General features: G+C 35.8%; 4 protein-coding genes and 1 non-coding gene across 6 annotated transcripts; 2 read left to right on the top strand and 3 right to left on the bottom strand.

Moving 5' to 3' along the window:
- On the bottom strand, positions 1,799–3,714 carry LOC18590558 (proliferating cell nuclear antigen). Its single transcript, XM_007016148.2, has 4 exons — positions 3,236–3,714; positions 2,609–2,761; positions 2,381–2,478; positions 1,799–2,230 (listed from the first exon to the last, which is right to left on the bottom strand). Exons 1-4 carry the CDS (start codon positions 3,552–3,554, stop codon positions 2,000–2,002), a joined length of 801 nt encoding a protein of 266 aa, XP_007016210.1. The 5' UTR covers positions 3,555–3,714; the 3' UTR covers positions 1,799–1,999.
- On the top strand, positions 7,771–12,124 carry LOC18590555 (mitochondrial uncoupling protein 2). Its single transcript, XM_018127662.1, has 9 exons — positions 7,771–8,172; positions 8,986–9,201; positions 9,283–9,361; positions 9,536–9,669; positions 9,750–9,848; positions 9,971–10,075; positions 10,694–10,768; positions 11,129–11,215; positions 11,729–12,124. The coding sequence occupies exons 1-9, from the start codon at positions 8,104–8,106 to the stop codon at positions 11,765–11,767; spliced, it is 903 nt and encodes a 300-aa protein (XP_017983151.1). The 5' UTR covers positions 7,771–8,103; the 3' UTR covers positions 11,768–12,124.
- On the bottom strand, positions 12,685–16,895 carry LOC18590554. Of its 2 annotated transcripts, XM_007016143.2 has the most exons (4): positions 16,705–16,895; positions 15,059–15,199; positions 14,150–14,838; positions 12,685–13,794 (listed from the first exon to the last, which is right to left on the bottom strand). In XM_007016143.2, exons 1-4 carry the CDS (start codon positions 16,749–16,751, stop codon positions 13,010–13,012), a joined length of 1,662 nt encoding a protein of 553 aa, XP_007016205.1. In that variant the 5' UTR covers positions 16,752–16,895; the 3' UTR covers positions 12,685–13,009. The 2 variants fall into 2 exon arrangements, with proteins under 2 accessions (XP_007016205.1, XP_017983150.1); XM_018127661.1 differs by lacking the exon at positions 15,059–15,199 and having other exon boundaries at positions 16,705–16,889.
- LOC18590553 lies at positions 21,028–23,386 on the top strand. The gene is made up of 4 exons (XM_007016141.2): positions 21,028–21,431; positions 22,647–22,739; positions 22,850–22,987; positions 23,075–23,386. Exons 1-4 carry the CDS (start codon positions 21,198–21,200, stop codon positions 23,114–23,116), a joined length of 507 nt encoding a protein of 168 aa, XP_007016203.2. The 5' UTR covers positions 21,028–21,197; the 3' UTR covers positions 23,117–23,386.
- TRNAG-UCC lies at positions 22,262–22,333 on the bottom strand. Its single transcript has one exon. It is a non-coding gene; the product is annotated as a tRNA-Gly (tRNA).

The raw sequence follows: 23,469 nt of genomic DNA, 5'->3' as shown, positions 1-23,469 counted from the left end.
AAAATAACTTTAGAATAATAAAAGAATAAGTGATAAAATGTCAAAAATATATTTAATTGTATTATTTATTATTTCATAAAATTTTTGATGTTTTTGAAACTCATTAGCTTAAAACAATATGTTATTATAAAATTATAATTTAATAATATTATTATTAAAATATTAATAATTTATTATTAAAATGTTTATAATTTATTATTAAAACATTTAGGTGGAAGGGTATGCGAATTAGTAATTAGTAATATAGAAGCACACATGTTAGAGCCTTGATGCTGGTTTGAATTTTTTTTAATTTATTTTAATTTTCTATTAAGTTATACATAAAGAGATAACAATATATAGTTAAATTCTTGGGTGAATATATAGTTGCAACTTTTTAATGACAGCGGGGAATATTATATTATGTATAAACTGCTTGATAGAATTTCACGCTGGGAAATAAAACAAGTCTTGAGAACTGCGAATGAGGCAGCGGACTTCCTCTCCAAGGAAGGGGTTTTGAGGTCCCAGAATCTGCTTTGGGTCATTGGTGAGCCAGCAATACAGAATTGCGAAGGAGAGATTGCTAGTACAGTACAACAGTTACATGCTTTTTGATTGATAATTCTGTATATAGTCTGTAAGTTTTGGTCACTTTTGTCAGTGATCCTGGCGGTGCTCTTTCTTTTTGTGTATATGGTGGAATTTGTACAGGTCCTTCTTGGCTGTCCAATATCCAGCAAATAACTGGAAAAGGCGGTTGTGCTAACCCCCTGAGGTGTTAAAGATTTTTAGTTCTGGACAGCAACTCGGCATGTATCGCACCTGCTGACAATGGCTCTTTTTGACCAGCCATTGGGCTTATCTTTGATCTGGTATTATATAATATTGTAATTATTGACTTCCAAAAAAAATGATGTAATTGCCATACCAGCATTGATCTTTCAATTTAATGATGGAAATCTCTGTTTTGTTTTGTATGGAGCTAGAGTGGCGTACTTCACTCTGTGAATATAACTAAAAGATTAAATCACATAAATTTTTGTATTTTTTTATTTATTTAATTTTTTAAAAATTTATCTTTGTTATTTCTTAAGCTATTTTCATAACAAGGATAATGCCTATGCTTGTTCTTACAGGTCTTGGGGAATGCTAAAGAAGCCTGTAGCTGCGATTATCTCTATTCTGATATTCCGAAATCCCCTCAGTAACGGGGATGCTCCGATGCTCTCCCACAGTAGTTGGGGGTTATTCTCCACAATGAAGCCAAGAAACGCAGTGTGTAAGGCTATAAGTAGGGAATATAGGCACAATTCCAGCATTATTATGTCTTAGTGCGGGAAAGGGCATTTGAAACAAGTCAATTCAGGTGGTGCCACAACTCCCTCTTTTGCAGAGCCTAAGAAGAGGAGATTATGCGGTATAGCAAGTAGAACCTCAAATAAAGGAAGAATGTAGTTTTGTTTCATCAACTTGAGCAGAAGTCTTATCTTGTTTTATGGGCAGTTGACAGACAATTTTAACTAGATTTAATTTTATCGTAATCAATGTTCCTGCAAAATGGTAGTAATGCTGCTTTTGCCCAAATTGAACTGATCCCATACAAGTACACTCGTATGTGAGGATTCTTTTGCTTCTTTCGAAAGCTGTTTAGCTTGTTTATCTCTTTAAGAGACTTCATCAATAAATTTGCCTTCCAAAAAAAAAAATTACCCTTTCTGCAATTAGGCTGTTCAAAGCATTCTCAACTTCTTGTGGCTTTCAAATCTTCAACATTTTTAATGAGAATCCATTAAGTTGCAGTAGGAATGAACACAAATAAGAAAAGAGATGCATCATCATTTATAACATAACATCAAAAATATCCAAGCACATGAAAGAAATTTATCATCCATCTGACCTGAACTACTTAACGTTTGGCTACATGGTGAGCTTCAAGTAGAACCCTCAAGGCAACATTGATGACAACATCAAACACATTCTACTGAACAAGGAAACAGGATCCCATGCCAAAATCAAGTTACACTTGTGGCTTAGTCTCATCCTCATCCTCTTCAATCTTGGGTGCCAAGTAGAACCTGATATAACCCATCTCAGCTATCTTGTACTCGACCACAACAGGCAGTTCTGAAGACAAGCTGATTGTCACTGTATTTGACAACGGAGTGGCCTTTGTAAATGAGTTCATGTACCTCAATGCAAATGTCAATGACACTGGTTCGTTCATCTCTATAATTGTTGCTTCTTCTGGCTGCAAGTGTTTATCCAGAAAGCAATAGAACCATCAAATTAGTCACCTTATATAACGTGGAAACAGGGTATAACATTCTATAAATAACCATGTTTAAACAAATTACAGCACTTGCAAAAAAAAAAAATATGGCAGGCCCAAAGAACATACTTTATCTACAGTGGTATTTTGCCTGAGAACAATATTTGCAGTTCCAATATCACCTCTCGTGGAAAACTTCACACCTTCCTTCGTAACAGAGATAACAACTGCAACCACATCAAACTAGAGTTAACATTTGCACAAGTACATGCAAATAAGCTCAACTAAAAAGATGAAAGAAAAGCCTAACAATCTATAATCTATAAAATCTTATAAAGCAAAACATTTCAGCAGTACCAGTATCACCAATGCTAGCAAGATCTTTACAAATCCTTGCAAACTCAGCTGAAGGCATCCTAACTATAGCATGGTACTCTGCCTCTGGAATTCCAAGGTGCTCACTATCAATATCCATCAGCTTCATCTCAAAATCTGATATCTTGTCTTGTGCTTTAATCCATTAGCACAGCCGTAAACAAACACACAAAAACAAATGTCAGTTCAACCTTATATTAGCAACAAAATTAGCAAGTCTAGCCCAAAAACACTGGAGAGAGTCTAATCCCATTTCAATTGAATGAACACAAAAAACCTTCATCTTGACTAAGTGTTACGACAAACCATTTATAAAACATCAAAATCTTTTACATTTCCAAGGCTTGGTTTCTTTTGTTCATCTCCCCGCCACCAAACAAATCACCACAGTTTTATAAGATAAACAATCATTTCATAGTTTTTTACAGTTTTCTTTAGCTTTCCTAAATTTCCCAGCGACCAAACCAATGACAATTTTCCAAAATAAACATTCAATTGATACGATCCCAAAACAAATTTCCAATAAATCTCAATTTCCCAAAACCCTAACTACCCCAAAACCCTACTGGAAACAAAATTACCAAAATATTACAGCAACTGAAAACTTACTGGGGCTCTCGAACATGAAAGTAACTGTATCACTGCCGTCGTCAGCCTTGATAGTGATGATGTCATCATTACCGGCGCATTTCAGCATCTTGGACATGTTATTGAGATTCATTCCCATGGAAATGTTCCTATCGCAGCGATAGTGCTCGAACCCTTCCGATCTGAGCAACAGAGCCACCAGGGCCACGTGGCTCGAATCCATGGCCTGCAACGAGAACCCCGTCGCCGAACAGTCGAAGTTCGCATCGGTGACCAAGTCCTTAATCGCTTCCAAGACTTTCTTTAGAAGCGAACCTTGAACAAGCCTCAGCTCAAGCATTTTTGGGTTTCTTTTGCTATTCTTGGGAGAAAGATGCGAGGTTAAGGATTAGGGCTTTGAGAGAGAAAGGAAACAAATGAGGGAATTGAGGGGTTTATATAAAGAGGAAAGTTACTTTGAATCGTTGGTGTTCAATTGGCGGGATTGGGAGGCGTTTGGTTCCCGCCAATGAGTTTAGCAAAGCGGGAAGGATATTGACATCGTCATGCAACATCTGAATTTGGAAGTTGGGTCAAGTGCCCCATTCAGGCCCACGAAAGCCCACCCAAGATTTCTACAAACTTGCAAGAGGAACATCCTCTGGTGGAACAACATTGAACGTTAAATCCCGCCCATATATGTTCAGTATCCAGCCATGTCCAAAGCTGGATCCAACCTATTGAGGTTGAATCCAGATACGTTCCATGTGGATTCATCCGGGGTAAGTATTAGCTAGACCTTCACCAAGTTGAAGGTGATTGTTTGCATTAATTTATTTAAATATAAAATGCAGTTGAGTAAAAATTTAGATTGTTTGGTTAGACTTGATAATTTTGGATATGACATGAAAATATACGAAATTAAATAACTATGAAATTAGTCTTATTGCATTTCATATTTTAATCGTGTTGATATGATTAACACGTTTAATTAATCGTGTTAATTATATTATTATGTTTAATTGTGTATAAGTGACACGTTTAATATTAATAATAGATTTTATTAGTATGAAAATAAATTTTATATATGTTATTTATGTTAAATTTTATTATATTTAATGTTATTATTTTTATAATTTTTATTTTAAATTTGAATAATAAAATTATATTTAATTGTAAATATTTTAAGTTAGTTGTATTAATCGTGTTAAAAAAATCATATTAATCGTTTAATCGTGTTTATTAATCATGTCGTATCGTATAAAAAAATTAACACATTTAATAAAACGTGTTAATCATATTATCGTACTACATAATTATTAAATATATTCAAATATAAATTTTAAATATTAACAAAAATAATTATTTATATTATATTCGTATGATATTTTATATGGTGAAGATACGAACAAAAGGCATATTATTTGTAAACTCTTGTTTCCAAGATCAACACAGCCCCCCAGGAATAAATAATTAGCGTTAGGAGGGAAACCCATATTCAAAAAGCTGCCGGATATCAGAATACTGCCAATGAATGTCACCACATAAATGCTTATAAAATACAATATTTCAAGTTAAACCAGCCATCGACAAAGTTCCCCTCAGGGCGTTCAACGTAGCAGAGGAATTGCTATTGATAGGATGCAAAGTACTATATAGCATACATAGTCGTCAATTCTAACATACCAAAAATCTGAAGATTTACAAAAACCATAACAATTCAGTGTCATCATTCCCCTAATTCCTTCATAGCCTGTCCCATGAGCTAACATGTTATACATCACCTGTTTCAAAACAGCACCAAAAAATAAACTCCATCAGAATCTATTTATGCACATCAGTGGAAACCAGATTGGAGAAAATCTTTCAATGAATGTGTGGATCGGATGGAAAACTGGGTTAAGGTTATATAGTTATTACTTGCATAAGAAATTTTACAACACAAAAGACGCACAAAGCTCAAGTCCTTGCCGAATATCTATATGCAGGAGAGAAAACCTAGTTAAGTTCTTTAATTAACATTTTGTTTACTAAGACGGTGGCTCGATGGCACTTCCCCACGAGAGAAAACCTAGTTAAGTTCTTTAATTAAGGAAGGAGCTACAGCACGAAGCACCCAATTGCTTTCCAAATAAAGGAAGATCGATCACGGGGATGACAATATTGGTTCAGGATATGAAAATCCACAAAATCCGTCTCCAAATAATCATATTTCAAAAAACTCCTTTCGTGCAAAGGTAAATCACAGGCATTGGTATCATCCACAACTGGTTCGCCTGAGACGCTGCAATGTCCTTGAACCACTCAAATTCACATGTTGCCACGATAACATCTGCCTTATCTCTAAGTCCGGATCCTCAATAATATTAACAAGACACATCCTCTGACCATCCAGCTTTGCAAAACAACAGCATGCATAATCCTCAGATGCAATCAATCCAAGCTTTTCCACTTTGATCACCATTTTAAAAACTCCCATATCTTTTTAACCAGATAGGCCGATAAAAAAACATTTTTCAAAGAAAATACACACATCTTCATCGCCAAAACTAAAGCTTACACCGGACTTAATTATCCGCAAAGCAAAGAGCTGAGTCACCAAACGTTATATCCCTGTACCAAAAGTTGTCATCAATGTTGTAACGTAAAACATCAAAAGCTGGACTTTACAAAAAGATTTCCTTTTAAGAAAGGAGTGTGAGGTAGAAGAACTGAGTAATTCCAGGCTTGGGTGCAAGACTACCAGAAATAAATAATGGATCAGACAGTGCTGTCCATTTATTCAGCTTTGGATCGAAAACTTCTGAGGTTTTTGTGCATTCATTTATCGCCCTCTAAGTATCCAAAAACATATAGCTCGCCGTCGATTTCCGCTGCGAAAGGTTCAGCTTTTCTAGATAACTTCCGAGTATATGGAACAAAGAAGGGCGTGAGGAGGCGTCTTGTGTATCAAGCGCGAGAACCCATCGTTCAGATCATCAAAGCTGTATCTTCGGAACGATGCATCTCCGCCTTGGGTATGCTTCATTCCACCCGAAAGAAGGATTTTCGATCCCAACGCACCGCAGCCTATGTGGGCACACATTTTGTCGCCCTCTACTGAGGCTAGCTTCTCCACAGAGGGAGCCTCCTTCATTTTCGAAGATAATAAGGCCGTCGTTTCCACCGCGAAGGTGAAGTACGCCTCGCCTTCATCACCCAGTGCGTCAAAACACATGTACAACTTCGGCTTCGGGCCATGCAGATGAGGATGACGCCATTGTCAATTCCAGGGCTTCTTCTTTTCTTGAATAAATCCTAGGTCGTCAGCGTGCGTACGCGTAATTAATTGCTAATGCTGTAATGCTATTGTTTCTAACACTTGGGCACATGGGTCGAGTCATGTGGGTCAGACTGCTATACACTAAAACAACCGGACTCATGGACCCTATACGGGTTATTCTTGGGCTTTAAACTCATTTTTGGGCTTTTAAGCACAAGTGTGAAATGTGTTAATAACTTTTAGATTTACCGGAAAGCATAAAAATCTACCATGATATTGATAGATCAAAATGTCAAGGTTAAAATTTGGCTACTTACTTTTTAAGTAATTAATTTCACAAAGCTACAAAATAGATATTCAGCAACCAAATTTAGCTATTCTTTTGTGTATATAAAAGTTTATCCAAGCTTTGACTTTGTATAAAGAGAAAAATAAATTGATCCCACATCACAAATGTCACTTATAATGCTTAATTTTGAATTATATTTGGCTAACATCCAAAATCAAATCCTAAAATATTTTAAACTCTAAGGATTGAAGTAAAGGTTTTGGCATGTTGGAGGCTAATTTCATGTCATGTGTAATTTCTTGTTACTTTTTTGTAATTATAGTTATATTATTGGTATGGTATTAGCGACGAGGGAGGGGGGATACTAGAGCCTCCCACCTCACAAAGCTTGAAAAGGATATAATTTTTCTATGTTTTCTTTTAAAATTTTAAAATTTTGCTTTTAATTTTTAAAAAGTTTATAGTTTCATTTTCTTAAATATTAAATTTCTTATTTTCGTTCCCTCTAACGTGAAATTTTGATTCCACTACTAAATAGTATGATTGCACTAATAAAACTTTTTTTATATAATAAGTAAAAAGTCCTAAAAATTTTTTAAGCTTAAATTCAAGTCCCATCCTACGTAACATTGATTTAATTTTATGTTATTTTTGTTTGATATTTTTATAGTAATTTATTTTATAAATATATTATGTGAAAGGTATTGATATTTTGATTAGTGACAAGTAATTAATTATTCATAATAAGAATTTATTTAATATAAAATAAAAATATAAAAATTTGATTGAGCATAGTAAATATATTTTTTTGAATAATTTAAGAATTTTTAAAAATATTATGTGTAAATTTTTTTATAGAATTTAAAAGTTAAAAATATAAAATACTTCTTCAAGTGGACTTTTAGGAGATAATAGCCTATGAAATAACCACAAGTGTCTTCTTTTCAGGCACGCAACCAAATTAAACAATAAATTAACGGATTAACGAACAATCAAACCCATCTGTTAAAAAAACAAAAAAAATAGAAATAAGGCAAAAAAACAATGATGAGATGTTGAAGACAGAGACAAGCTCAACAACCATATACATGTGAAACAAAACGAAGATGTTAATGTTAGCAGTAAATTAATGAGAAAACAAGAAAGAAGATGAGAAGGAGTGAAAAACCCAGTTGCACAACCTTAAATGGGTGCCAATGAAGGCGCATTTTAATTATTCTGTTTCGCCCTTTTATCAAACAAATCCTGTATCTTTCTTTCCTTTTCCGTTCCTTTTATTGTCTCACTGTCACTCAACCAATTCATTTCCTTTTATTCGCCCCCAAATCTCTGCTACCCATTTCTCATTTTCAGTTCCCGATGGCAGATCTCAAGTTCTCTTTCGCTGAAACTTTTCTTTGCAGTGCTTTTGCTGCTTGTTTTGCTGAGGTATTCACGATCTATGGATATAAATTTACATGTGCTCTTTTTTGTTCTTTTGGTTGCTTATTGTGATTATTTTCTTCTTGATTGCTCGTTTGATGGAGAAAGGTTGGCTTTTGTGTTCAGCTGGACTTTTTCATGTTTCTATCTTAAGCTCATTGCTTAATTCTATGCTTGCTTTTATAGTTGTTTAATTTGCTGATGATGATTCAGTTTATTTTGTCCTTGGCATTAGCTCCTAGTTTTCTGGGTCTTTGATATTTTAGCAGTTCATATACAATGTTAAGAATTTTGAATAACTTTCAAAAAAAAATGTTAAGAATTTTGAATGAATGTTAAAATTTTGGATCCAAATAAATCATCGAGCTCAGTTAGGATTAGAAGAAGGTCATGTGGCACTAGCTCGGCAAGATTTTAGATGTTTGGTTATTTTTGTAAGAAATGTATGTTAAAATGCTACTAATTCAATTATATTCTATATATGGTTGAAGATACTCTCGGTGGGAATTCTTCTACTGACTTGTCCGTGGATATATGCCAAATCAGCTTTCGTACTACCCTGTTTTATTTGACAATCATTGGTTAATCAAGATCACAGGAAGCAATGCTTGATATGAGAACTTATATATGGAATGATGTGGAATACTTGTTTCTATATGATTGTGCACAGTAGCATCATGGAATGCTTCCAGAACATATTGAACTATTCTTGTTCAATGTGCTTCACATTGTTTTCTCAGCAGGTCGGAGACTTGCTTTTATTTCCTTTTATGCTTAACACTCTTCCTTTATTTAAACATCACGCTCATGGTTTTGCAGTTCTGTACCATCCCTTTGGACACTGCCAAAGTCAGGCTCCAGCTCCAGAAGAAAGCAGTTGGTGATGAAGTTAATTTACCTAAATATAATGGTTTGTTGGGTACTATGGCTACTATTGCTAAGGAAGAAGGTATATCGGCACTCTGGAAAGGAATAATTGCTGGCTTACATCGCCAATGCATTTATGGAGGTTTAAGGATTGGGTTATATGAACCTGTAAGGCTATGATATGGGTCAAATTAGCATGTTTTGTGCTTCTTTTTTGGTAATAGATTGACATATATGTGTTATGGGCAGGTCAAAACATTTTTAGTTGGCAATGATTATGTTGGAGATATTCCTTTGTACCAAAAAATTCTTGCAGCGTTATTGACCGGTGAGTTAATGGTAACTACTCTGCTGAACTAAACTGTGTACATCTTCATTTTTAGTTTTGTACCTCATTTTGTCAGTTTATAGGTGGTGCACTTTTAATCAATGTTTGCCTTTTGATTTCTTAAAAGGACGCTTTTCACAATAAACTCATATAAAAACCATTCACATCAAACAGGTGCTATAGCTATTGCAGTCGCTAATCCAACCGACCTTGTCAAAGTTCGGTTGCAAGCTGAAGGAAAATTTCCAGTTGGGGTCGCTAGGCGTTATTATGGGACTTTGGATGCGTACTACACCATAGTTAGACAAGTCAGTTTTCTTAGAATAATACTATCCATTTTTTCTTGATAAAATTAATTTACTTATCATATAAAATTTTCAATAATCAGGAAGGACTAGGGGCACTGTGGACTGGGCTTGGTCCCAACATTGCACGAAATGCCATTGTAAATGCTGCTGAACTAGCCAGTTATGATCAAGTGAAACAGGTAAATTTACAATTTTAAGTCAACTATGTTGAAGTCACTCTTTTTGATAAATTTGGTATCATGCTTGGCTAGTATGGTTGTTCTAATGATTTCTAACGTCTAAAATCTTTATATTCATGCAGACAGTTTTGAAAATTCCAGGGTTCTCAGACAATGTTCTAACTCATCTTCTAGCGGGTCTTGGAGCTGGTTTCTTTGCAGTCTGTATTGGTTCTCCCATTGATGTGGTACGTATTTGATCTTGACTCCATTATCTGCTATGCTTCTGAAGAATTATAAGATTGGTAACTTTTGATTTTTTGTTGTCTCTGTCGTAACTTTTGTCCTATAGCTTGAAGCTTTCACTTTTGTGAATGGTTCAGACCTAGAATTAATATCTGTTGCTTATCTTTGTGCTGTAGTCGTTAAATTTGATAATAATCGTACTTTTAGTTTCTGCTTCAATACTTAGCTTCTGTTAAACCAGCATTTTTTTGAAAATCCAGTGATATTGGTTTGTGGAATTGTTTTGATTGGTGCAACAAGTTTTAGACTGAAAAACTTGTGTCAAACCTTTATTTAGAGATAAGCACCACTGGATATGCAGAACCACTATGCCATTATGTGCTAAAGTGCAAAATGCTCTGGATTGGAATTTTGAAAGAAGATGATGTGCCACGGTCATGCTTGATACAGTTTAAATTATGACTCTTTTTCCATGTTGATACTTCAGTTTTAGTCTAATTTGTCTTCCAAGCATCAGAGGCAATAAGGCTATGCTTGTACGAGATTGTGGAGCTCTGCATCATATAAACTGATTTTATAAAACATATGTTGGGTGGATGGATCTGCTTGTTATGTTCCAGGTGAAATCTAGAATGATGGGAGACTCTGGCTACAAAAACACTCTTGATTGTTTTATTAAGACTTTGAAGAATGAGGTATGTTGATTTTCTGGTTGTTTGTCTTGCATCTCCTCTAGATTTCTCTAGAATCTATTTATGTCCTTTTGACTACACTCTATGTTCTTGGTACTACTGGAGGATCAAAATTTGTGCCAGAATTAAAGATTTTTTGCATGCTCCTGGGCTTGAAAATTTTACTTTCATTCAATTACTATCCCTCTGTGTAGTTAACTTCAAGCTTCTGAAAATAGTTCTCTTTCGTGCTTCATTAATGTTTATCTTAAATCCTTTCTCAAAGATAAAAATTTTGGCAGTTAGTCTTGATAGAAACTGACTTTTTACTAGAAAAGCAATATTATGATGAGTAGTAACTTTTTGATAGTTGATGCATCACAGGGATTCCTTGCCTTTTATAAGGGGTTTCTTCCAAATTTCAGTCGGCTGGGATCTTGGAATGTGGTTATGTTTTTGACTCTTGAGCAGGTAAGATCTGCATTTTGATTTGATCTTTGTCCTTTCTTTGGCCCATGTTATTCTTTTTTTGACATATGTATGCTTGTGTATTCCAATCTCCTGTTTCTATTTTGCACTAGGATTTCCAGTTTCATCTCTGCATTTAGTCTAAACACACCACGATGCAACATCTGGATTTAGAAAACTGCCATGTTTGTTGAGCTCAACCTAGTGCCGTGTGATGACTAAACTATTAGACATGCCTGGCACCTTAGTGAATTTTAAAGAAATTAGAACTTAATGATCAAGATGACCCTTTGCCAAACTGTATTCAGTATAGATTTGATTTATATATCCATTTTAATGTTTTTTATTTTGGCAAAAGGATGGGAAGATTTTTCTTTTTCATGTTATTTAGATGCAGAGATTTTTTCTATTCAAAGCTTTGAATTTTCTTAGCATATACTTGTAATAATCGTAAGAAAGCCTTTATATTTGCTACCAACTATGATATGCTAACCTTCTTTGTTATGGCGATGACAGGCCAAGAAAGCTTTCCGGGGAGAATTATATTATGACTGATTTTAGTTTGCAACTAGGAAGACACCGCTTTTGCTTGCTTGTCACTTCAATTCTTGAGAGGTATATTCTTTGAACGGAGAGTAAGGTAGGCATTGCATTGCCAAATTTTTTTGTAACTTTTCATTTATCTTATATAAAACAGTGTCATTGTAACTATAAATATCTTTTAGAAGGTATTATTACTATACCCTTTTGTGGGACTACAAGCTGTCTGCCTGTCTTCTCCCAACCAAACTGAAATTGGCAAATGTCTGCCTCATTGTATTTGGAATCATGTAATACCTGCATTTGTGGGACCTTCAACAAATATTGCTTATTCTTGAAGTAAAACGTGAGTATGGACTGATGTGCCCTGCATTGCCTTGTTTGTTAGTGTAAGGAAACTTGGTTGAAGGTGGAAGCAATACTTTGCTCTTGCTCAATCAGTATGCCTCCCTTTGGCAGGTAGCTTATGGTATACTTCCTTTTACATGGGCTAGACCTCCGGTTTTTCTACATGATGATTTGCATTTTTTGAGGGTTTTATCATCTTTTTTTTTTTTGGGAACAAACTAAGGGGGAAGAGGAAATTCATACTTTTGAGTCTTTGACCTTCTCCCTTTATGGTTAACTTGGTTGTTACTTGTTAGCATGTCAACCATTGTGTGATTGCATTTTCCACCTTATAGTATTTACCATGTAAAGTTACAAATAGGTAAAGAGCTTGGCAAGATGTCACAGATAACACATGTCATGTTAATCTTCATGCCTTTCCTTCTAGCTCTAAGATCTAAGTATACAACTATGCATCTCTTGGCTCTAGATGCTATATATATAGATAGATGGGTGGATATATATAACTGCCTTTTTACCCTGTCATCCCCCCGTACCTGCAAACTTTAAAATAGTGTTTTAGACAAGTATACTTTTATGGAAAGTGGAAACTTAAGTGGGCTGATCGAAAAATAAATATCATCATAATTTTTACAGCTAAATTTTTAGTCCTCTGGAAATACACGCTTCCAGAATGGCTAAGATCTGATAAAGCAAACCGGACATGCAACCCAAGGCTGAAATATCCGTGGAGTTGAAACCTGATTCTTAAAGGGCAAATGACCTACTACTTCTAACATCAGTAGTCTAATGGACGGGGGAATTTCCTCGACAGTCCAGTGACAACAACAACAACAAAGCCAAACCCAATTGCCCTATGTGCAAATCCTAAAACCTATCCAAGCAAATGCAAGAAGTCTGACCACTACTTCAAGTCCTAGCCACTAGGTAGACCCTTGCCTTGACAACAGATCCATTTCCAAGCTTGAACCCAGGGCTAACTGGGAATCCCACGATCTGACCTGCAGGCACCCGCCCACCTGAAATTTTGACAACGCTTTCCATATAATGTGGATGAAACTCAGCTCCCCTACTTGCCTCGAACTGACTTGGTGATGGGTCAAGTGAGAATGCAAGCAAATGAAGCAACCAGATTGCCTTGGCAAGCCCCAAGAACTCCCCGTAAAACTGACTTCTAGGATGGTTTCCAGCCAAAACTTGGCTGCGCTGTTCCAAGTCTCCGAACAAGGACTCTTCCATCTTGGGATGGACAATGGCAAGGTACTTCTTAGAGCAGAACTTACCAAAATGACATGTAGGCAAGATTCCAAGGAGTTCAACGGGGTCCATTGCCTTCATGTCACGATATTGGGTGAAGCATTCTCGGCGGTACTGATCAGGATTAAGCAATGACGAGAGGCTGCCATCCATGTAGAAAGTCTCGTGGTCAAAGCCTTGAAAAATTTTACGTGAAACATACGACTCAAGCGCATACTTGGAGTGGTGATTCGCAACGACGGAGGGAGTGATGGTGGTGGTAAAGGAGGCAGTATCAGGAGTGGCGGTGGCAGCTTCTATTGATCGGACAGCGGCGGAAATGTCCCAGCGAGCCTCACGCATAAGGGAAAGAAGGAGAGATGTGAAGGACTTCGACGCCTCCTTCACCTGACTCATTGTGGCCTCAAACAGCTCTGGTGCCGGGGCTGCTGCAATTACTGTCACCAGGTACAAATAAGTTAAACTGATATCCCTAACTATGCAATTTCACCACAAACAGAACATAACCAAGGCATGCTTTGAATCAAAATTCCCATGGTAGTTTGCCAAAAGAACCAATGATCTCCTACTGTTATTGAACAAGAAAGAACGAACAGTTCGTTTGACAATGACTTCCTGATGACGTGGCATGATACCATTGGTCAGCAACAACAATTCCAACTTTGTTCGCATGTTGCCTAAGTCGTATAATTACCAACATAACCCCCAATTTCATCAAGTGATATTGTATTAGTATTGAAACAACAAGGTTCTCAACAACAAGTCTAGAAAGGTCATTTTAAAGCAAATTACCTTGACTGCAGCTGACTTTCCTCTTGGAGAGACCCCGCCCTTTCTTTCCACCATTGGAAAGGCAAGTAACAGTGTTAAGCTTCTCTTTCAAGTTCTCAATCTCCACCTCCTTCACCTTCACTTCCCTCTTCAACTCCTCCACCGCCGCCTCGTACGGTGCCACCACTTCCTTCAGCATAGCTACGTGTCCTTTCCCAACACCACCACCACGTGTCCTTCTCCTAAACCTTTCCCGCAACACCCCAAGCCTCCTCAACTCCCCCACCACCGCCACGTCAGCCGCCCTCATCCTCTCTGGATCCCAAGGACAATGCGCCTCTTGTAACCTAACGTAAGCCTTCTTCATTTCCGCCACCGACTCGAAAACCTCCTCCATTAATGCCACCATTTCCTTCGATTTCTCTCCAGTGTTCCAAACCCTTGTTATTCTCCTCGACTTTTCCATGTCTTTCCCACCATTTTCTTTCTCTTCATCCTCACTTGAATTACCGTACTCGTAATATTCTTCTTCATCCGGGTTCTCCTCGATAACGGCGTGACTCGCGGCGTCAACGTCGCTGGAATCATGTCTACCGGCGGCGAGCGGGTGCAACAAACAAGAAGCTGCAACTCGCTGTATCAGATCCGAAAAGTTTGATACCTTGGTCGCCATTTCTCCTTTCTTCTTCGCCTTCACCGCTGCTCCGTTTCTGAAGAACCAGAGTGAGATGAGCAGTGAATCAGTGAGTTAAAAAGTTGAGTTTTTTCTAGCAAAGTCAGAAACTTTTGCTAGTATTAGATGCGGATGCGCAGGATAAAGGGTAGCACCACTCCAGTGGAAGATAGCAAAAACCCAATGCCAAGAAATGAAGAAAAAGAAAAGAAAAAATGTGTTTCTTTTTCTCTTCTTATTCTCTGACAGTGGCTGACCTGGGAACGTGAGAATTATCAGATCTTAAAGAGAATCTGGACGACTGATTCGGAGACGGATCTCTGTTAAACGTAACCGAGTACCAAAAGTCAAGGTCTTTGGCTTCAGTTTCCAGGCTATCCCGGTTGCCTTTCTTCTTCCTGGTACAACACCAAATCCATGAATTAATCCATTGCAAAGGCTTGTCACAGGACAGTTGCTTTACACGTGGGATTGGTCTAGTCTGTATTTACAAGAATGCCCTATTGACCCACGTGTATGGTGTAGATTTGAGTATGATGTTTCTTTTGCTAAGATAAGGTTGGAGTTAAAAAGAGAAGAAGGGATGGGAATTGGGATTGGCAGTCACATGGCTGACATAGGTAATGGTGCCGTCTTTGATGCTTGGGGTTCTATCTAGCTAGGTTGGTTCATGTACTTTTGAAAACCATATCTTCCATTATGAGAAATAAGCCCTCGCGAACACATTTGACTGGTGAATTTGAAGTCATGAAATAGTTGATTTGATGATGTTTTCGTGATTAAAAACATGGGAAGTCAGTTTCCTTGGACAAAGTTTATTTACGAAGTTGATGTTTTGGGGCCTTCCTTTGTATCCAAGTCAAGTTGATTAAGACCAAGCAGATAATTATGATTTGCTTCACTTTCAACCTATATGCCATGCAAAAAATCGAGAATCTGATGGATCCATATGACTGATATGGGCTGCCTCATTTCAAAGCTTGCCTAATAGCCTTGGGTGCAGGATCGAAGGATTATCTATCCATCTTCTTAAAGTTGTTGCATCTTTTAAGTGGGAGTGCCCAAAACCTACGAAAAAGGCAGGAGGCTCAAAGGAAAGGACCAAAAACATATATACCAGCTATGGGGCAAAGGGTATATTTGCCTAGCTACATTCCGAAACGGAACATGTTGAAAACGGTTGAAAAAAATTATTGTCACCACTTTGGTATTAATGCATGCAATCATGATCTGAAAGTTTTCAAATAAATTTATAAGGCTGATTTTCCATGAGATGAAAGATCCATATGTATAGGTATTATAGTCAAGGTGAGTCATTTTCCAATTGATAATTTCCTGGTCGGATGCACTTACCCTTTGGAAATGAAGCCCACAAGAAAGAAGTAATCAATTTTCCTTCAGAGTAAGGATTTTCTATTTCTTACCTGCCCTTTTCGAGCTTAGAGCGAAGTCCCCGCAAAAGCCATGGCAGCCTTATATATATATATGGTCCATCATGCTATTAAAATATCTTTAATGTTTGTTTTGGTCTACCACAAGCATTATATATCAATCCTCCTCAATGTTCTCCTCATGAATTTATTATGCTTAATCTGACATTGTCAAAGGACTTGAAATTCAAATGTGTGGAGAAAAATGAAGCATGAAGCTTAAGTTTTCTTTTCACAATAAGTTACGGTTATTGTTGATTTCTTGTAAGTTTCTTGCACCGTTCAGTTTTCACAAAAAGGGAACATTTTTTAAAGACAAAATGACTCAAGGGATTGCTATAGAAGGAAAATGTAGCTGAAATTAGAAACATATTTAATACCAATATATAAACTTTGAAACATGGATGAGAAAAGGTAAACCATATATCAAAGTAAGGTAGAAGGGTTATAAGGGGATAACTAAAATTAATTACCTTGAGAAGTTGGGACGGATGGAACAAAGCAAGCTGCTGGGAAGCATTGTCTCTCCACCCAAAGACACACACAAGGAAAGGCAAGGCAAGGCAAGGCAATCAAACAGAAATGGAAGATCAGAAAGGTGAAAAGGAATGAGGAGGGAGGGGGCAGATTGAATTTCGACTTCGATACTTTATCTTCTTCGGAACCTTTGGGTATTTAAAGACTGTTCAAAAGGAAAAGGTAGTAGCTATATTATTACGTAATGGAACTAACCAAGGAAACAAGACAAAAGGAAAGATGTTGGATTTCATATGATTCCAAATATCTATCATGTCTCAAGTTTTAAATTTATTTGGTCTCTAGTCTAAATCAAAGTTCACTGAATTCGGAACATTACCTAATTGGTGTCTAGGAGACTCCATATATATAATATATATGCTTTAGACTAAGAATTAATATACATCCAACATTTTCAATTAAAACACATTTCATCAGAACCAGAATTCGACATTTTTCCAGGCATACCATATGGATATACATGCAATGCAACGTGATTAGTTAATTTTCATGCATTTGCTAGCTGGCTAAAGCCTAAAGCTAAAAGTTCCCTTGTCCCTTCTCTTTTGGGGGGATGATGATTTGCACTAGATATTTTTTCAATTATAAACGGGGTTTTGATATCTTTCTCCTTTTTCCTGTAGAGAGAAAGAGAAAGTGTGTGCCTGCATATGCCTGGCCTGCCCTGTCTCAGGTTTTCTTTCTTTAAATTTCCTGCTACTTCTTTTGAAAGCAAATATTATATCATCTCTCTTTAGTCTTCAATAAAATTTGAAGGCTACCCTTTTGAGGATAATGCTTGGAAATTAAGCTTTACTTTAATATTTTTCTCACTAAGAAAAGGTGACCCGATAATTGATACTACTATGTATCTTGTACAAGCATCCAAATCGTTAATCCTAAAGAACCTACTCGATCCATCTTTATTGGTGATTGGTTTCTTTGGGTTAGGGAGTATCTGTAGGCTGATTTTGGCGGAAGTGTTCGGAAGTGAATGGTTAACGACCAGCCTGATATTTTGTTAGGCAAACTTCATTTTTTAGTTTTTGGCTGAGGCATTTGGAGTGAACCGGCCTTGTCCATTAGTGTATACATAGCTAGCTACGAGTGGGTAGAATTTTCTTTGAGTAGGACTTTGGGAGGCAGTGTTTATTCAAAGGTAATTTAGGTTAGTATAAATTACTCATTTGGTAATTAATTTTTTTTATAATTTAACTTTAAAAAAATCACTTTTAGACCACAAACGTTGATAAAAGTTAGTGTTAATTTGATCACTTAGTCATTAAAAGTTGACCATTATTTGATGTGATTTTCAATAAGTCGACCTTAATCATGTAACATGTTGAAAAACAATTACACAGGGCAGATGTATTTTCTCATAGTAGATGAGTTAATATATATATGGATATCTCATGTAATCGAAATTTTTATAGATATTAACACCAAAATATAATTTTTTAAAATTACGTATCAAAATATAACCTTTTGACAAGTTAAGTGACTAAATAGGTAATTTACTATTTAAACTATTTCATACTTAAATTCAATGTTACATAACCAAAAGATTAGATTTTCTTGAGTTTGACTCTTATCTATTATTGTTCAATTCATTACTTTTAAATAAATTTTTAATCACCATTCATAGATATGATTTTTAAAATACATGAGTGAGTTTTACTTGTGAATGATGATTAAAAAGTATATTAATAAGTACCCAATAAAAAAATAATAGAGAAGAGTCTCAAATCTCGACGTAGGAACAGTATACTACTTTCCTCAATTCATTTTAAACTTGAAATTAACTTTTTATAGTTGAAAATCTTGAATTATAAAATTTTTTATTAGAAGTTTTGTTGAATGCACAAATTCTATATAAACTAATTATATTATAATTTGGCTTACATTTTAATTATTTGCTCTTTTTGAATTAATTATGGTATTGTTTTTATCTTTTACTTTTACTTTATAATAATTACTCTTCAAAAAATAAAAAGCAAATAGCCAAAAACCAAACAACAGAAACACCAACTAAAGGTACGTAGTGCCATGATGTTTGATGAGCAAAATAGAATATTTCTTAAGGCATACAGGTTGAGTAAAAGCTGGAGTCAGGCTAGAACCATGATGGGAAGATATAAGTTTAGCTGTAACAATGGAGTCTAGAGTCTTGAAAGTGGGGGGCAGCAAATGCCACCACCACTTGAATTAACGTACGTAGTGTATCGTCGGAGACTGAGAGGGAATTATTGTACGTGTAAGTTGTGTCATGAATCAACTTGTTCCTTGCCCGACCCTTGAAACAGGAGTCATTGTCATCGGGGACGAAAGAAGCTCTGATGCTTCCATTTCATAGCAGTAACACTGCTGACGATCTTACTGGCAGCAATATTGTATAATGGTTTGGTCAGAAAACAAGAAGCATCCGATTAAGATATGCACGGTCAGGAGAGGAGAGCAAAAAACTTTGATGCTTTTGTCCTGATGATCAGTCCTCAAGCTCATCACCCAGGAAAGCCTAGTTTACGTACATAAGACGCTAGCATGCAAAGTCATTTTCTCCTTGGCTTATCCGGTTGAACTATGGTACCAAAGTATCTATATGATTGGAAAGAGTGAAAAGCTTGGAACGTGGAATGACCCCAGTTTCAAATGACATAACCAATGGGAAATCGAAACCTTCACGTCCATCTTGTTTCTTGCTTCTTGTTTTTTGAGCAAATCTATGGACGGGCGGAGGTATTGCTCAAACTGATTCATAATGGATGCCAGGATTGTGTTATGGGTCGATCGGGATATATGGTTATTTGGTTTTCCTAGTTTGACTTCAATGCATGGATTATTGCTCAGAACTCCCACTTGCCAACTTGACCTCAAATCTAGAATCTCCTTCTCTTTACATCATCACCGACATGGAAAATGGCCAAATATGTTCATTTGAAAAGCATCAGAAACACAGAAAAAAAGGTAAAATATCTTCAAATTCTAAAGTTTTAATCAAAATTTTAAACAAATCTATTAATTTTCGAAATAAATACTTCACTTAAAAAATATAAACACCATATTATAAAAAAATTAAAATATTTTTTAATTAATTAAAAATTATTATTATATATATATATTTTAAAAAAGAGCACCAATTTAGTACTCTCTTCCCTTGGAGAGTACTTATAAGTGCTCTCTTTTTTTTAATTAATAAAAATTATATAATAATAATTTTTAGAATTAATAAAAAATAAAATTATCATTTTAATATTATTACATCATCGAATTAACGAAAACACTAATGACTGAATCAATGTATCCAATGAAAGATTTTTTTTGAGTAGATATTCATTTTAAAAATTAATGAACCTTCATAAAATTGCAATTAAAATTAAAAAATGTGAGAGTATTTTATCCAAAAAAAAGGCATAAAAATGCTCAAACTCACAATTAGAAATTTTTTTTTTTTAAGGCAAGCATTTTAGTAAGAATTGAGAAGATGGAGAGATAAAATTGTATAACCAAACACACAATTAAAGATTTATTAATTTAAATGAGTGACGTAATTTTCTCTTGTAGTCAAACTAATGCAAAGACGAGAATAACAAAAGGAATAGAGATTAATTTATAATACCTATCCACTAGTACATGGTATAGTAGTTAAATAATTAAAACATAAAAATCTGCTATACATATATATAAGAAAAAGAAATTGTTTTCTTTTTAAAGAGCATGTGAAAGCTGCCCTATAAACCAAACAGGACTTCCAGCCCAATGGATTGAATGTTTTCTCCCTCGTCTCAGCTTAGTTGAGTCTCTCATGTACTTCTTTGGTCCTGTCTAAGCTTAGTTGAGTCTCTCATGTACTTCTTTGTTCCTTTGATGAGATTGGGCTTCAACCCTTTCTAGTGGTTCCAGTCTGTAAAAAGGTTTTCATAATTTCATTCCCTAAAGGGTAGTAGTAATTAGAAAGTGGCCAAATCTAGTAAGTATCTGTTTATTGTTGCTGTGGCTCTGGAAATGGTTGGAATTCAATGCTACTATGAATCTATGATACAAAAAGGGGAGGGAAGGCAGCTACTATTTGTGTTAGTAGAAGCCCCTATGTATATCATCAACACTTACCAGGAACTTTCCTCTGGAAAATTGAAGCTTATGGGTCCATGCTCCATATTCATGCCCTTTTTAGGTTTGGAAAAAGTAATAGCTGCCACCTACTGCGTACCATCAAATTTCAAAACTGGACCAAAGCAATTGGATAAGATTCTCAGGATTTTTTCTTGCTTCCAAATCTAGAGGTTGTTGATATTTTGGTCCAAATTTCCGTACAAAACATGAAAGCTATAATAAATATCAAGCAATAATTAAGCAAACAAATATCTTCCATTGCCAACATAACTCTACTCCTTCAGAAGAAGTAGAAAGAAAGAGCTAAACAGGGTTTGGACGTAAGAGAGAAAAAAGAAAGATGGAGTGTGGTAGGAGACCAAACAGGAGTGACGTTCATTTACCAGTGGAAGAGGAGGCCAAATTGGAGGAGAAGACGAGGGAATACTTCGATGAAAAAGCACCCAAACGTCACACTAAGCCTCAGCGAAGCGAATATGCTTCCAAGTACGTCGATGCTCTCGCCGTAGGCGACGATGACGTTTCCGAGATCCCGGAATACGTTGAGTTTCAACGTCTGGAAAATGATCCTCAGGTTAGTGTTTCCCTACTTTTTTTTGGTGGCAGGAAAAGGGTAAAGTTCTTAATCTTTTCAATTTTAACTATAATTTCATACGGTTTAGGAAATGTACAATACAACCAAAAAGAATATCTTTTGTTAAATATATAATTTTAATTAATTAACTGTTAATATTTTTTAAAATAATTTTATTTTTGATTAATTTTAAAAATTATCACATTATATATAAATTTAATTTTTCATTTTAAAATTTTTATTTCGATTAAAAAAAATTCTCTCACCTTTCGACAAACGTGGCCAAATCTGACTCCCATTATATAATTTTTCATTTTAAAAATTTTTCTTTCCTATTAAAAAAAGGAATTTCTCACGCGTCCTTTTCCCAAGGGGAGATCCGACCAGATCCTGATCGAATCTGGTGTTGCACGGTCTGCGGCCAAATCTCACTCCCCTTGTATAATTTTTCATTTTAAAAAATGTTCTCTCTTATTTAAAAAATTCTCTCACACTCCCCTCTTCCCAAGGGGGGAGATCTGACCGGATCCAGCCTCGACTGGATTTGGCAGTGCACGGTCTGAGGAGAGCCAACTGGATCTGCCATTTTGCGATATGAGAAAAAAGGAGAATAATGAAAAAGAGTGAAAAAAGAAAAGCTTTATGATCTGAAGAGATCCGACTAGATCGGACATTGCGTGGTCTCAGAAGATCCGACCGGATCTAGTATTGGGTAGTTTGAGAAAAAGGAAATTGTCTGACCAGATCTAATATTGTGTGAACTTATAAAAATGGAAAGTAGTGAAAAAGAGTGACAGAAAAAGGAAAAAATTATTTTAAACATTTAGGCATGCGTTTGCCGGGAGTCGAACCCGGGTCTATTGCTTGGAAGGCAATTATCCTAACCGTTGGACTACAAACGCCTGTTGAATTATGTTTCCCAAATTCTGTTACATAACAACGGAAAATCTTCAAAATTTGTTTCAATTGGCAATGGTTAGGATATTCTTTGTTTGAAGTGTTTTTGGATAATTTCTCGACAGATCTAAAGCATTTGACTGTGGTCAAATAGCGGGAATTAAAATTATTAGTGTATGATTTGCATGGTAAGCAGTAATACTTAATTATTCTATCATGGTTCCATCGATTTATGTTATTGTTGGGTGCTGGTTTGCTACTTTCAGTTTTTCCTTCGTAATCGTCTGATTTCTTTTTCCCCTCAAAATTTGAAACCAGAAAATAGTTTTCAATGGAAATGAAGTGAAAGAGGAGTTTGTGGAGACTGAGTATTATGAGGATCTCAATTGCATTGACAAGCAGCACCACACGGTACAATGAGATCTTCCAGGACATTTTTCTTGTTATTATTCTCTTCAATTATTATTATAATTTATAAAGAAAAAGAATTTTGATTGATAGTGGTGGAATTTCCATTGCAGACAGGAACAGGGTTCATCAAGGTGGAGAACGCCAATGGCAGAAGCTTCAGCCTGGAACCATATTTGGATACCAGCTGCCATGCCTCTTGCAAGGGAAATCCGGCAACTAACGACTGGACCCCGGCTGCTTCGGACGAGGTAAACCAACAAAAGCCTTGGTTCATTTCATTAGCATTTAAAGAATGAGGTAAACTAACCTGTTAACGCAATCTCTTTGGTTTCCAGGTTTATATTGCTTCAGACAAGCCTAACAGGAGCGACAATTGAATTAGAAGAACGTGCGGTGTCATTTCATCGTCTTTGTCACTTGTCATGTGTTTCCTATTTGTGCAAAATAATTTCAGAACCAGTTGATATGCAATGCATCGTTAAATTATTAGGTATCTTAACTAGATAATGACCAGTCAGTTTGGATACTCAGTAATCGAAAACATCCTTCCTGATTAAAAAATGTATCCCAGAATTGTTTGACTTTGTGCAGCAAAGTCGACCAAATTAAGCAACGTGAATGGTAAATTTCCAATGTTTTTTCTCCAAGCTATATTTTACCTGATTTTCCTATGCAAGAACGATCAAAACCATGCTTGTAAACACATCAAATGCAAATGTACAAATGAAAC

This window comes from Theobroma cacao, chromosome 9 (assembly GCF_000208745.1).
Source record: "Theobroma cacao cultivar B97-61/B2 chromosome 9, Criollo_cocoa_genome_V2, whole genome shotgun sequence".
NCBI classification, from domain to species: domain Eukaryota; kingdom Viridiplantae; phylum Streptophyta; class Magnoliopsida; order Malvales; family Malvaceae; genus Theobroma; species Theobroma cacao.
This window is presented reverse-complemented; position numbering and strand designations above follow the sequence as displayed.

What these genes read in the sequence shown, in the direction of transcription:
- LOC18590558 (XM_007016148.2), bottom strand. Translation starts at nt 3,554, where the DNA reads ATGCTTGAGCTGAGGCTTGTTCAAGGTTCGCTTCTAAAGAAAGTCTTG. An exon ending in TGCTAGCATTGGTGATACTG is followed by an intron (nt 2,479 to 2,608) that starts GTACTGCTGAAA and finishes ATGTGGTTGCAG; the next exon opens with TTGTTATCTCTGTTACGAAG. An exon ending in AAAATACCACTGTAGATAAA is followed by an intron (nt 2,231 to 2,380) that starts GTATGTTCTTTG and finishes AAACACTTGCAG; the next exon opens with CCAGAAGAAGCAACAATTAT.
- LOC18590555 (XM_018127662.1), top strand. Translation starts at nt 8,104, where the DNA reads ATGGCAGATCTCAAGTTCTCTTTCGCTGAAACTTTTCTTTGCAGTGCT. An exon ending in GGATTGGGTTATATGAACCT is followed by an intron (nt 9,202 to 9,282) that starts GTAAGGCTATGA and finishes TGTTATGGGCAG; the next exon opens with GTCAAAACATTTTTAGTTGG. An exon ending in GTTATGATCAAGTGAAACAG is followed by an intron (nt 9,849 to 9,970) that starts GTAAATTTACAA and finishes ATATTCATGCAG; the next exon opens with ACAGTTTTGAAAATTCCAGG.
- LOC18590554 (XM_007016143.2), bottom strand. Translation starts at nt 16,751, where the DNA reads ATGCTTCCCAGCAGCTTGCTTTGTTCCATCCGTCCCAACTTCTCAAG. An exon ending in ATCCGTCCCAACTTCTCAAG is followed by an intron (nt 15,200 to 16,704) that starts GTAATTAATTTT and finishes GTGTTGTACCAG; the next exon opens with GAAGAAGAAAGGCAACCGGG. An exon ending in GATAATTCTCACGTTCCCAG is followed by an intron (nt 14,839 to 15,058) that starts GTCAGCCACTGT and finishes CTGGTTCTTCAG; the next exon opens with AAACGGAGCAGCGGTGAAGG.
- LOC18590553 (XM_007016141.2), top strand. Translation starts at nt 21,198, where the DNA reads ATGGAGTGTGGTAGGAGACCAAACAGGAGTGACGTTCATTTACCAGTG. An exon ending in GTCTGGAAAATGATCCTCAG is followed by an intron (nt 21,432 to 22,646) that starts GTTAGTGTTTCC and finishes ATTTGAAACCAG; the next exon opens with AAAATAGTTTTCAATGGAAA. An exon ending in TTGACAAGCAGCACCACACG is followed by an intron (nt 22,740 to 22,849) that starts GTACAATGAGAT and finishes TTTCCATTGCAG; the next exon opens with ACAGGAACAGGGTTCATCAA.